Genomic DNA, 13,937 nt, shown 5'->3' on the forward strand with positions numbered 1-13,937 from the left:
CCTGTGGAAGAAGGCACACATTTTCCTATTTTGGAAACAGGGATATCATCCAAGGGCAACAGCAGCTCATCAGACCAGAATTGTAAGCCCTGAAAATTTCCTGACTGGATACTTGAAAAAGATAATAGAAATAAAATTGATTACTGTTGCCAAATGTTTATTGGGGATCAGGGACTTTTCTCCTTTCCTTTCTTCCAACATAAGCTTTCCTTTATTCTAAAACCCATTTCTACCACTTCTCCCTAGACCAGAGGTAGGTATGCCAAATCTTTGTTTACTTAGTCCTTGTCCAGGGGGATAGTGGGTGGGAGATTTTAATAATTTCTACTTTTGTAAGAAAAGATTAGACTACATGATGTCTCAGATTTTTTTGAGGTCTATGAAGTTATACCTTTTAAGAGGACACTTTTAAAATACAAATATTCTTGGGGATGTGTGTGTGAGATAAAATCAGGGTTATTACTCCCTAAAACAGTACTAGCAACCTAATTATCAGCTAAATCTTGTAGAGATTAGTTGACAGAGAAGAATAGGATGTAATAAAGAAGTTTTGAGGATGGGAGGATGCCAGAGAGAGAGAGGAAGATTGCCAAGGAGACTATGGTTTCAAAAGACAAGCTTTTCCAACTTTGGTTTTTCTTTGGACCAGACAGTTCATGCATCTGCTTATGCAATACCTTTATCACCAGGCAGGCCCATCAGATAGACACTGAGCTCCCAGATTGGAGGATGAAAGCATCAAGTTCAGAAACTCTAACTTTATTTGTAGAATGGTGATGGAGACATAAGGTATTTTTCTATTATAAGTCTGTACTCCAGTAGGGACTAGGAAATCAATCCTCTGGGAGGGAAGAATATTTGAATAAAAACATAGGGAAACTGATGAAGTTGGAAACTGGATGGGTACAAAATACTCACTGCCCAAGAGTTGATTTGTTACCTGTAAAGACAGTGAGATGGGAGCCACAGGTCATCTAGAAATGTGCTTTTGTTGCTGTTGCTGTCCTTTCAGTTATATCTTACTCCCTTACTCCCATTTTGGGTTTTCTTGGCAAAGATACTAGAGTGATTTGTCATTTCCTTCTCCAGTTCCTTTTACAGATGAAGAACTGAGGCAAACAGGGTTAAGTGACTTGCTCAGGGTCACATGGCTAGTAAATCTCCAAGGCCAAATTTGAACTCAGGTCCTCCTGACTCTAAGGTTGGCATTCTAACCACTGTGCCACCTAGCTGCCCGTAGAAATTTGGTAGAATGTTTAAGAAGGACATAAATTTAGGAAGAGGAAAAATAGTTTAGTCTATAAAGGATGGGGGGAAATAGTGCAGGACTGGAGAATTCATAGGAACATAAAATTAGAGATAAATGGGATCTTAGAGGTCATCTAGGCCAATCCCTTTAATTTACAGATGAGCCAACAAAAGCCTAGAAAATAGGTAAGTGAAGTGACTTGGTCAATGTAACACAGGTAATAAAAGATAGAGAGGGAATTTGGGGGGACAGAGAGAGAGAAGACAAAGAGAAAGAGAAAACACTAACTATAATGTCCAATTTTGCCCCTGGTGCATACCACCTGAGTGACATGGGTCAAGTCACTTGATTTCCTTGGACCTCTGTGTTCCCTCATCTGTAAAATGCTGGGGTTGATCTAGATGACCTCTTAGGTCCCTTCTAACTCAAGTCTATGCTCTCTATTAAAGGTGGTGGGACTGTAACATGAGGACTTTCCTTCATCTCCAAGGCTGGATACTAAAACAGCAATGCACTAAAGTCCTTGCACCATGAAAATCCTATAATTCCAATCCTCATAGTCAGGTGGAAATTTCTGTTTTCCAGTGAAAAGTTAGCAAAAACGTTTTCCAAGCTCTGGGTTCCCCATTATCCCTTCCATTATAGGGCTCAACCTATAGATTATCAACCTTGACCCAGAAAACATACCTGGTTTCCCCCAGAGTTGTGACACTCATAAACTCCTACAACGCCATCTGCAAAATGTCCCAAAGTATCCAGGCAATTGTTACCCTGCTGCAATGCTCCAAAAGCTATATCCTGATGGTCGGGAACCCTGAAAGACAAAGAAGAAATTACTACTTTAATTTTATCTCTCCTTCTTTTCCATGAAATTCTCTATCTCACTGGTTTTACCTTAAATAATGATTGCCCTAGTGAAGTTAAAATGCTTAATGATATATCTTATGCCCCTAAATAGAGTTGTGTCAGTGAGATAGATCTCCATCTTTCTTTCTTTCCTTCCTTCCTTCCTTCCTTCCTTCCTTCCTTCCTTCCTTCCTTCCTTCCTTCCTTCCTTCCTTCCTTCCTTCCTTCCTTCCTTCCTTCCTTCTCTCTCCCTTTCTTCCTTCCTTTGGCAATTTTCAGGAAAGTACAAGGTTTTGATGTTTCAGGATTGGCTTGATAAGAGTAATTACAGATGTAATTAATGAATTCAGATCAAAGGAAAACTCCCATCATCTCATATTTTTCCGCAGACCTTCATTTGACTTTTAAATAGTGGGAGGTGGAGGGGAGGTTCTAATTGCAATTTCTAGACAGAGGCTAAGAGCTGCTGTTGGACAAGGCCTGAGCACAGAGGTTGGTCAGAGTCAATCTAAGACTCCTTCAGGGGAAGGAACAGACAGTGGGGACAGAAAGGACTTTTCTTGGGAGCTCTGATACTAACACCGCAAATTATAAAATATGGGGGTATATATTGCTGGAGGGAGGGCAGTGCTTTAATGATGAACAGATACTTCCCAAGCAAAAGGCTTTCTTTTTCAGAGGGAAAGAGGAAAGAATATTTTCTTTAATACTTCTGAAATAAAAAAAATTAAGATATACCTATACTCATCTTAGCTGATGATTCATTTTAGTATTTACAAGCAGTGAAAAGATTTGGGAAGAGCTATATATGTCAAGAGCAAGATAAAAACAGAACAGCATCACCTAAGTCACAAATAAATCTCAGGTCTAGGGATCTCTAAGAGCTTTCCCCGAGAATATGATGTGGTGGCTTTTGTGCACACAATCGTTGCATGAGGGATCTATAACTCGATACAAAATACTCCAGGAATATTCAGAGTAAGGAATAAACCATATGAAACTGCAAACTCTCCAAACCGTTTCTTTAGGAAGATTAATTTAGGTTAGATTCTGAAATAGAACAGATCTTCAGGTCTATAAATAAGGTTATCTATAGTCCCTTGGGACACAGGATTTAAGAGTAATTTAAACTATAGGGCTGGGCCTAGAAAGATTGATCTAAGGGCGATTTCTCCTGCCATTTCTCTGCTCTTGGAAGTAGGCATGGAATATGCATTATAATTCCCACTTATCCCATGGGGAAGAGTGGGGCTTATAGTAGTCAAGCACCTTATCCACTGCCATAAAAGACCAGTGGTAAACCCAGGACTATAGTGCATGTTTTCTGAGACTTAGTTTGACAGCCTTCTCTAAAAGGCCATTGTGCTGGTCTACTATAGGAAAAAAAAAGCATTGAATGATAAGCATCTCTTTTAATAATTGAGAATAATTAGGAAAGGTAGCGACAAGAAAGAAGTAAAGAATGAATGCTGCAAAATTATAATGACTAAGTTTGGCCCTTTCTTTGTCGGCAGAGGTAGGGGACTATGGGTATGGAATGATGCAAAATATCAGACTCTTCCAATATACTAGTTACTTTTTTTTTAGCTACTAAGTGTCTTAGGACAGATTTGAACTCTGGTCCTCCTGACTGTAGGGATAGTGCTCTACCCACTGTGCCACCCAGCTGCCCCACGCTGGTTATTTTTGATGGAATTTTTTTTCTTATTGCATTGAAAGGAATGAGTATCTGGGAGGGCAAGGGGTAAGAGATCAGCTCAGAAACTTGCATGATGTAAAACCAAATGTATAAAAACACTTCTTTCTTAAAAAATCCTTAAAGGATTTATAACTTTACCAGAATGAGTACTTCCTTCACCAACACAGGCCACGATCCCTCTAACAGCTCGTCACATAAGTCTTAGACCATTGCTACAGCTAAATAATTTGTCACCCCTGGGCTGGTCCTTGGACAGCAGGCCAAGACTGAAGTTTTCTAGTTTGTTAGGACCAGTTACTTTGCACTCTATTAGCACACCCTTCAATAACCCAAGAAAGGTTCTTGAACCCATTAGACAGTTTTTAATGGAGGATGCCATCTAATATGAAGGGGAAAAAAAAGCGTTGGCTTAGCTCTAACTTTACCTCCTGAAGCCTACTAGTGAGTATGGAGGCAACGCAAAAAAGTGTCAAGAGACACATCAGTCAGCCAGAGTAATGTTGCAAGAGAATTCCTGAATTACGTGACGAAATACTTGACTGGCATGGCACTGTTTGGACAGGAGAGGAAACACAGAGCAAATACTAGAAGGGAAACTGTGGATAATTTAAAGAACACTATTGGTCTTGCATGGCTTAGGAAAAATACTCAAAAACTTTTATGGACCTTTGACCTTGTCCACGGGGACATTCCTTTCAATAATGAAGACAGCAATCTATCCAATCCTGAGGATTTAGTACTGTATATACAATACATAGCTCTTACCCACGTCCTTCAGGGAGTCCCAGTGTGCTGGGGGTCTTTCTTGCTTTCTCTTGACATACTGAATATACTAATGGAGTATGTAAGTAGTCCATTGGCTATCCCTTGCTCTAACCACATGCTTAACCCATCTTCTTCACTCAGACATTTCTTTGATGACATCCTTTACATCACTTCTCTTTCTTAATTCCTTTTTTTGAAGTGTGTATCAATCTTCTCATATATACATCATGCTTCTCTAAGTACACTCAGGGTGATCCTCAATTTCAACACTTCAGAAACCATGGCTCCATAACTGTCAGCCATATAATGCTAACTGGAAAAAGGGGGTGGACTAGGATGTTTCCAAATCCCTACCAATTCTAGAAGGAAAAGTGAAACCCTAAAATGTCAGAGTACAATCTAGAGGAGCTACCTATAACATGGAAGGGAAACTCTTTGGGCTAACTTGCCAGCCAGAAAAAATACACACCTACAGAACAAAATCCAGACCATTGGAGACTCACCTTAATTCAGGGTAGACATTTTCAAGGTACCATTTGAAGGGCTTGCAACTAAGTTTCTTTCTTAGTTCTAGTCGACTCTGGATACTAGAGAGAAAGAGATAAGGAAAAACTACCACCATTATTGATAACAGGAAGGACATTTAATGCCACTCCCAGTATGGTTCCAACTTACCTTTCCAGCTGTGTTACACAGCATTCCCCTTCACACGTGTTATACTCTAGCTAACTCATTGGACCCTGAGCTCATCATTCCATCTATCTCCATGCCTTCACATTCACATAGTCTGTTCCCCAATGCATACTCCTTCCTCACCTTCACCCCTTACAATCTATGCTATACTTTAAGACTGAGCTCAGTCACCCCCTTTTATGGGGAGCCTTTTCCAATAGCATCACTACCCCCAAACCCTGACTTCTGCAAGTTGTTTTTTCCTGAATTGGGTACAGCCTCCCTCTAACCAGCACTAAAATTTGTTCCACTGGGTGGAAGATACCTCTTCCTTCTTATGGTAGGTAGGAAGTATGACATCTCAGGGGGTCATTGTGACTGAGGCTCATGCCCCTGACTTAGGCACTGCAGCTCTAGGGTCTTTTGCCTTACTGTGAGGCAAAGATTTGCTTTTTGACACCTGGGCAGCTGTTGGGCTTTGGGGGCCAGAGCAAAGGCCAACAAATGCTTCATTGGTATTGTGGATGAGGTAGAGGAAAGAAGGAGAGATAATTAATACTTACTTCCCATAAGGAACATTTCTGGCTGAAGGCACTGCTGCATAGTAAAAATTTTTATATTCATCCATCCAGACTTCTGCTGCCCGGCGAGTGTTCCTACAACAACAACAACAAACGTGTTTTGAGAAGCTTCCTGCCATCATCCCTGTGTGAACTCCCGCTGTGGTGACAGCTTCTCTTTACCACGGCCTTTCCATGAAATGTCAGCAAAGGAAGGCTGAGACTATAAAGAATGCCCCCCAACACAGAGCACTGGAAGAGCCTTCTGGAGTTCAGAGTCCTTGAGGGCAGGGTCTATGCCACGGATACCATGATGTTTGTCAAAGTGCCCACCACAGCACTGTGCTTTGGTAGGCAATCAATCAATGTATCTTGAGTGCAAGAGAATTCTTGTTGCTTTTCTTTCCCACAGACTAATTTTCCAAAAATGAAAGGAGAGACCAGAGGGCTGGCTGCGACATTCTGATACGGAGGGACTAGGGCAATACAACATGAAAGAACACAAAAGAATTCCTATCCTCCACAGAGTGCTAGGCATGGTGCCTATTACAGGCAATAACAGTTTTACTCTTCAGGTATTCACAGGTTAAGGGTATGGAAACAACAGACATATTTCTTTAGGGAAAAAAAAGGAAAAGAAAAGAAAATAGAGATGATTTAGTGTTTACATTATTCTTTTCTCCCTGTCTGCCTGAGGTGAGTTGGTGTCTTGTTTTGACAAGGAATGTAGATTAAAAGGAGATGACCTTAAGAACACATCTCTAGGGCTCACTTTGCATCGTACTGAGGTAACACAGACAAAGATCTGAGCTTTCATTTGTCAGATGAAAAACCATACATCCCTAACCCTCACAATCACGCATGGCTCTGCAGCTAATGGAGAGGTTAAATCATGGGCCAAACAGCATGGAAATATGAAGATTCATGAGATTCAAGGATATCGGGGCCGGTTAAATTTAAATGTGTAACATTTATTAAAGGCTGTCAAACCTGCATCCATCTTAGGCAACAAAGATTCTCTCTGAAACAACTGTGGAACACTAAAACAGACTGCCTTGGCTCCTCACATCACAGGCCTAAACCAGACAATGCTGGTAATCTCTTAGCACCTCTAACTTTATAGGCATACCCAATTTTTAGAAAACCTAGAAATGCTAAAATTATTTGCATCAAAAGTGTTCCTTGATTTTATAAATTGATGAAGGCCCTGGAACATTTCTTTAAATAAAACATTTTCCTCTATGCCAGGAAGAGTACAAGGAGAATTGCATTTATAGTCAGATGAGCTGAGTTCAAATTCTGGGCCTGCCAGTAATAACTTGACAAGTCATCCCACTGCTCCAGGCCTCAGTTTCCTCATTCTCAGAGGAGTCTGGACCAAGAATATTATCGATTTTATAATCTGGAAGAATCCTTAGAGATCACTGAGTTCAATCTTCTCATTTTATAGATGAGGAACTTAAGCCCAGAGAGGTTTGAATCACCTGTCCAGGATTACACAGCTAGCTAAGTATCTAAGGTAGGATGTGAACCTGGGTCTTCCCAGCTCCAAGTCCAATTTCCTTCTTTTTCTAAATCTAGAGGGCACAGTGGATACGGTGCCAGGAAGACTCATCTTTGTGAGTTCAAATCTGGCTTCAGACACTTCCTAGCTGCATGACCCTGGACAAATCACTTAATACTGTCTCTTCAGTTGCCCCATCTGTAAAATGAGTTGGAGAAAGAATGAAGAGCACCCCAGTTATCTTTGCCAAGAAAACCCCAAGTGGGGTCATAGTCAGACGTGCATGACTGAAAAACGACTCAACAAATGATCCTAAGATGATCTGATTTCCATGGAGCTTTTGGGGGCCATACTTTTCACATGATGCGGGGGGACCCTGGTATTTGCATTTCTGTGAGGTTGGGTTGGTGTTAATTATATCAATTACATTTCAAAGATAGCTATGAGATACTGGATCACAAAGAAATCTCAGAAAAAAATCATTATAAATTCTTTTGGGAATGCTGTGGGCCTTTCTACTGGGTCCAATGGACATCATCTTTCATTCTCTGGCTTTGCCACTCACTGTATAACCCTGAACAAATCACTTCACTTTTCTGGGCCTCAGTTTCCTCAATGGCAAAATGAAAGATGCAAACATGATGATCTCTGTTGTTCCCTCTAGTATTAACCTTCTATGATTCTAATGTTTGTGTATAAATCATTCATTCAATTCAATTAGTGTATCCCAAACCCACTGATTAGATACTTGCTATGTGCAGGGCACTGTGCTAGGCACTGAGGGAGGTCAACATAAACACACACACACACACACACACACTGATTTAAGACATGGTCCTGCTCCCATGAACTTCATAATCTAGCGGGGGGGAAGGGGGATGGGCTCATACATGAATATGCAACACTACATAAGAACTATAATGAAGAATACATTAGTATACAAGAATAAGGGAGGTAGAACACTTATGAAAGGTTAGATGGAAAGACAAGTTCCAAATATGGGTTGGGAGTAGGGAAAGCTTCATGGACGTGTATGCATTGAAGGATTATAGACAGCCAAGCCTAATTCTCTAAAAACAGCCGATTATTTGGTTTTCTTACGGTCCAGATCTTTTCCCTCCTTACTTTCTGGTCATTTTACAGCTTGGTACCAACCTCTAGTCAGACAAAGTCAGGGAGAACAAAGAAAATTTAATATCACTCAGTTCAGGAGTCTCATGAGTCATTAACAAAAAAAAAAGTGAAGGGAGTTAAAATTTGTTTAAGATGAGATCTCCGAGGTAAGATGTGCATCTTCATTGCATCATGTTGTCCTCTGCTACAGAGAAGCAAGGGCAGGCTGAGCCCAACAGCCCCACGGAGCCCCAAAGATCCTCACCGAGTTCAAATTCTATGCTATCAATTCAGGGAAATGCTTCCTTTGGGAAGTATTCATTTGCTGTGGGAAAAACAATAAGACTCTAAACTCTACCAGCTGGCCCACTGAGTCTTACCACATGAAGGTTTTAAAAAATTTCCTATAACCTTTCAGCACTTAGCACGAGCCTGGTGTTTGTAAGTGCTTAATAAATATTTACTGATTGATTGATTGATTGAACTCTCCTCTCCTGTCTGTCTCCAAGCTATTCTTTCTCTGAAAGGAATAAAGAAACAACTATTCAGTGTCTATACGTGCCAGGCAAGGGCAGCCAAGGGACACGGTGGATAGAGTCTGAGCCTGGAAGTCAGGAAGACCTGAGTTCAAATCTGGCCTCAGACACTAACTAGCTGTGTGTCCCTGGGCAAGTCCTTCACCCTGTTTGCCTCAGTATCCTGATCTGTGAAATGAGGCAAACCACTTCAGCATCTCTGCCAAGAAAACCCCAAATGGGCTCATGAAGAGTCAGAGGCATTGTATAAAATACAGGAGAGGAAGGGAGGTGGTCAAGTGCCTTGCTTAGGGTTACCCTGCTAGCAACCATATGAAGTCATACTTGAGCTCAGGTGTCCTTGACTTCAGCCCCCAAATTCTACTCACTGTGCCACCTAGGCTTACGAAATGCTAATAGAAATGGAGATACAACTGTACAGTATCTGTGGGGTCTCTGTAATGGGAAACAATGTAAAGACTGTATCCCCTTTTGCCTGAAAAGGTCCCCCGAGATGAAACTTCCAGTTTCCAAAGTTATGATGCAATATCTTGCACTCATGACATAACTTTGAGCAAAAACAGCTTCAAAGTTGATGTGTACTAAGTGGTTTATGTAAATACTATGGGGATCTGATCACAAATGAAGAAGTGGCTTATCCATGTTTTGGGTGGGGAAGGAATTCATGAGAATCTGTCAGTAGTTCCTTAGTCCCAATCATGTCAGACCTTGAGCTCCTGGGGAAAAAGTAGAAATAAGAAGGAAAAATGAACAGCCAGTTAGAAGCAAAGGAAAACCAGCTGAGGATCCTGGATGGCTAGGAGCTCAAGGTAAACGAGTGGTGTGAAGGCACGTGCCTACATTGTCAAGAAAATAAAAACTAATATAAGACAGAATTTTGGTTATAAGAATAAGGTGAGAAACTTCAGAAGCTTTATGGCTGTTATCTCAGACAAAATAACTAATTCAGTCAACTAACCAAGCAATTCCATAAGAAAACCCCAACCTGATAAACCAGTTATGTAACTGAAATTTAGTGGACATGTCCAATTCAAAGGTTCCTATATGTAGCACAATCTCACCCTTCTACCTTTGTTTACTGTATAATCTATATTTTGTTACAGATCTTTCTCCTTCCCTAAAAATGCACGCTTACACTGATTCATTTAAGGGAGGCAGTGGAGTTTAGAAGAAACCTTCTGCCCTTGGTTGGATTCAGGAGACCTGGGTCCAGGGATGACTGATTCCTTCTCTCCTATCTGCCTCCAAGCTATTCTTTTTTTGTTTAAACCCGTAGTGGTTATGTGACCTTGGTCAAATGGTACAGTAGAAAGCATACTGGCACTGGAGTGAGAGGTCTTGGGTTCAGATCTCACCTTGGCTACTTATTGCATAGGCAAAGAAGTAACAGTCCTCTCTGGGCTTTGGTTTCTTCATTGGCAAAATGAGATGGTCAGGTTAAGGTCCCTTCCTACTCTTAAACTATGATAATGTTACGTAGCTTCTCTGAATTTCAGTTTCTTTGTGTGCAAGATGGGGTTAATGATACAATTGCTACCCACCCCATGAACTGATGGGAGGAAAAGCATTTCACTTAAATGCTGTGTATGTGTGAGTTATGATTACTTTTATTCTTCTGTAAAGCACTTTGAAACCTACTGCAAGGCACTATGGGGATACGAGCATGACTAAGACGTGGACCTCATCCCTAAGGGCTTCAATTAACAGGCAAGATAAGACATACACATAAATAAATGGAAGTGGCACATAATAAGTGCATAAGTGAGCTGCAAATCAAATGTTAGGAAAGATCTGACAATCTTCACAGAGCAGTTAGTATCTCTACTGAACCTTCAATAAAGGGCAGGAGCTGATAGAGGTGGAAAGAAATTAAGTCTATGGATAGGAGGATAGGGACAGGAGACAGGAGCTGTTAAGACGTTTGAAAATCCACAGGCAATTCATATTTTATTTGTGTTCTCATTTTAAATGAGTGGCAAACCTAAATTTTCATAAGATTAAATATCTATATTATTTTTTAAAAATTAAAATATCTGTATTTTTTTCTTTCCCAGGCTGCTTTCTTTTTTAAAAAATTATGTATTTTTTAACTAACAAAAATCTTTCTCTTCTATCTTTCCTTCCTCCTTTCTACCTGCCTCCTCCCAAGATTTCTTTCTCTGAAAACTGCCTGTTCATATCCTTTGACTACCAATCTGGCAAAGGCTCCTATTCTCAGAAATTTGAATCAGTGCCATATGGCTTAGAAAAGTTTGCTGCAAAGATTTGCCCCACCCCAATTTACCGGCCTCTACGGTAGTTTGGCTGCACCACTTTTACTTGCGCAAAATCTTTTTAGTCTTCTATAATCAAATTGTCCATTCAACTTTCTATAATCCTCACAGTATTCTGTTTGGTTAGAACCCTTCCTCTAGCCATAGAGCTGGCAGGTAATTTCTAAATACCTATACTCTTAATTCAATGTTACTGAATCACAGAATATTAGAGTTAGAAAGGTACATAGAAGGAATCATTTGGCTCAGTATCCTCATTTTAGAGATGAGGAAACTGAGGCATGGAGAGGTTAATCAAATGAATGGTTCAAGATCAAATACCTAATTAATCATTCTACAGAGAAACTCAGAGTCTTTACGTTAGCTTACTTCCAAAATCTGTAGCATAAATATCCCTTCATTAAAAAAGTTTTAAAATTTTATTTGACAATACAAAATTTAGCATCTGAGTCACTGAACCCAAAGATCCTCTTCTTATTTAAAACAACAACAATAAAAACCTGGATTAGTATTTTCCTTCAGGTTATTTTCCTGATCTTCCAGGGAAGTGTCCAGTTGTGTGTGGTACCTACAACTTGTTCAGGAAAAAGAAAGCATTTTTCACTCAGTAATAGGTTTTTTCTTTAAAAAAAATGTGTTACTTACCGGGCAAACACAGTGCCACTTCCCCCTGGAAAACTATAGGGATGCTGCTTCCGGAACACATGTCCAACTCGGCTGCATGGGATGATCTCTAGGCTGCCACCACACTGCCACACTCGGAAGGAGATCTCTGCCACAATAATTAAGAACAAGTGACTCTTCAAAGAACAAGGTGAAGGTCCAACATCTTCAGTCATTCCCAGTCCTACACTGTGTGTGCTCTCAGATCTCCTTATCTGCTGAATGGTGAAACATTGCCATTGAATGCAATGTTAACTGATTCAAAGTACTGCGAAGGACTTTACTAAAATGATTAACACAGAGGTTTTGAATTAAAGTATCTTCAGCTTTGATAAGACCCTTAGAAATCCTATCCCACATAGAAATTCTTTTTTTTGGGAAAATTTTATTATTTCTTTTTTTTTTTTATTTTTAATGGTTTACAATTGCTGCCATAAAATTAAGATTTTATCCCCCCCACACCTACCTCCCACTACCCCCCTCCCCCCACGACCGCATACAATTCTGTATAGGTTCTACATATACTTTCCTATTGAGTACATTTTCACTATAGTCATGCTATGTAGTCGAACTAAAATAAATGGAAGAAATCATATAACAAATCAAAACATGATACACAAAAACACGCATACACACAAACATGATATTTCTTTCTCTGAGTGTGGAAGGCATTTTGCTTTAGAAATCCACCATTGGGATTTTTTTTTTTAATAAGTTCTTGCATCATTACGAAATTCCAAGTCTACCAGAAAAAACTCTCGCACACTGTGGTCGTTGCTGTGCACAAAGTTCTCCTGGTTCTGCTCCTTTCGCTCAGCATCAGATCATATAAGTCCTTCCAGGCCTCTCTGAAGTCTTCTTGTTCATCATTTCTTATGGCACAATAGTCCTCCATTACATTGATATACCATAATTTATTCAGCCATTCTCCAATTGATGGGCATCCCCTTGACTTCCAGTTTTTGGCAACTACAAAGAGTGCTGCTATAAATATTTTTGTACATGTGGGACCCTTTCCCATTTTTATGATCTCTTGGGATTACAGTACTAGTAGTGATATTGCTGGGTCAAAGGGTATGCACATTTTTGTAGCCCTTTGGGCATAGTTCCAAATTGCTCTCCAGAATGGTTGGATCAGCTCACAGCTCCACCAACAATGAATTAGTGTTCCAACTCTCCCACATCCTCTCCAGCATTTATCATTTTCTTGTTCTGTCATGTTTGCCAATCTTATAGGTCCACACAGAAATTCTTCATAAAATATTCCTTAAATATTTTCAGTGAAAGGGAAGTCACTATCTCACACTATTCATTCCATTTTAAAAACTGCTCTATTAAATAGTCCTCCTCAGTTGAAATGAAATCCGTCTTTACCTTCTACCCTTTTTGCTCCTAGTTCTATCTACTCTCTAGACTCATAGCAAAAAAAGTCTTATTCCCCTTCTACTTTTCAGTAGCAATTTTAAAGTTATTTTAAGAAAACGAATACATTAGTTTTCTATTTTTTCAGGCTAAATCTCCTGAATTCTTTCAGGTGCCTCGTATGAAAGGGCTTCACTGCTTTTTGCCACCATTGCTCTTCTCTGGATATGTTCTATTTTATTAATGCTGAACTGCCCAGCGTACTCCTATGTGGTCTGACCAGTTCAGAGTATGGCCTAGGACATCAGCTTTTTTTGCAATAATGTTATCATGTTACATTACTTGTTTACTCTGAACTTGAAATCGGTTAAAACCTCAAAGTCTTGTTTCCTACAAACTATTATCAAAACCCACCTCTTTGCCCCATCCTTTGCCGATGGAAGCTGAATTCTTCAAGGATAAATTCAGGAAATGAGCAGGTTGGACTAGATCAGAGGTGTCAGACTCACAGCCCACCTACCGCCCAGTCCTCCTGAGTGTGGCCAGAACCAGATTAAAATGTAATTGGGAAATCTTTAGCAAAATAAATAAAAATGCGCTAAAGCAAAGATAATCTTCACTTGTGGTTTTTTTTCTAAGTCAAAATGCAGCTGCATAAGTACAAATATGTTGAGGTACACTATTCAAGTTTGACG

At 40.0% G+C, this 13,937-nt stretch overlaps 1 protein-coding gene across 1 annotated transcript in view; it reads right to left on the bottom strand.

The window, feature by feature from the left end:
* The window catches only part of GALNT2 (polypeptide N-acetylgalactosaminyltransferase 2), a 263,931-nt gene that overhangs the window by 14,934 nt on the left and 235,060 nt on the right, over window positions 1–13,937 (bottom strand). The window contains exons 11-14 of the mRNA XM_072647466.1: window positions 11,863–11,989; window positions 5,795–5,887; window positions 5,063–5,146; window positions 1,937–2,063 (exon numbers count right to left, since the gene is read on the bottom strand). Of these exons, the coding sequence (XP_072503567.1) occupies window positions 1,937–2,063; window positions 5,063–5,146; window positions 5,795–5,887; window positions 11,863–11,989 (431 nt within the window). The remainder of the gene's footprint in view (window positions 1–1,936; window positions 2,064–5,062; window positions 5,147–5,794; window positions 5,888–11,862; window positions 11,990–13,937) is intronic.

The sequence above is a fragment of the Notamacropus eugenii genome, chromosome 2, assembly GCF_028372415.1.
Source record: "Notamacropus eugenii isolate mMacEug1 chromosome 2, mMacEug1.pri_v2, whole genome shotgun sequence".
Classification (NCBI taxonomy): Eukaryota; Metazoa; Chordata; class Mammalia; order Diprotodontia; family Macropodidae; genus Notamacropus; species Notamacropus eugenii.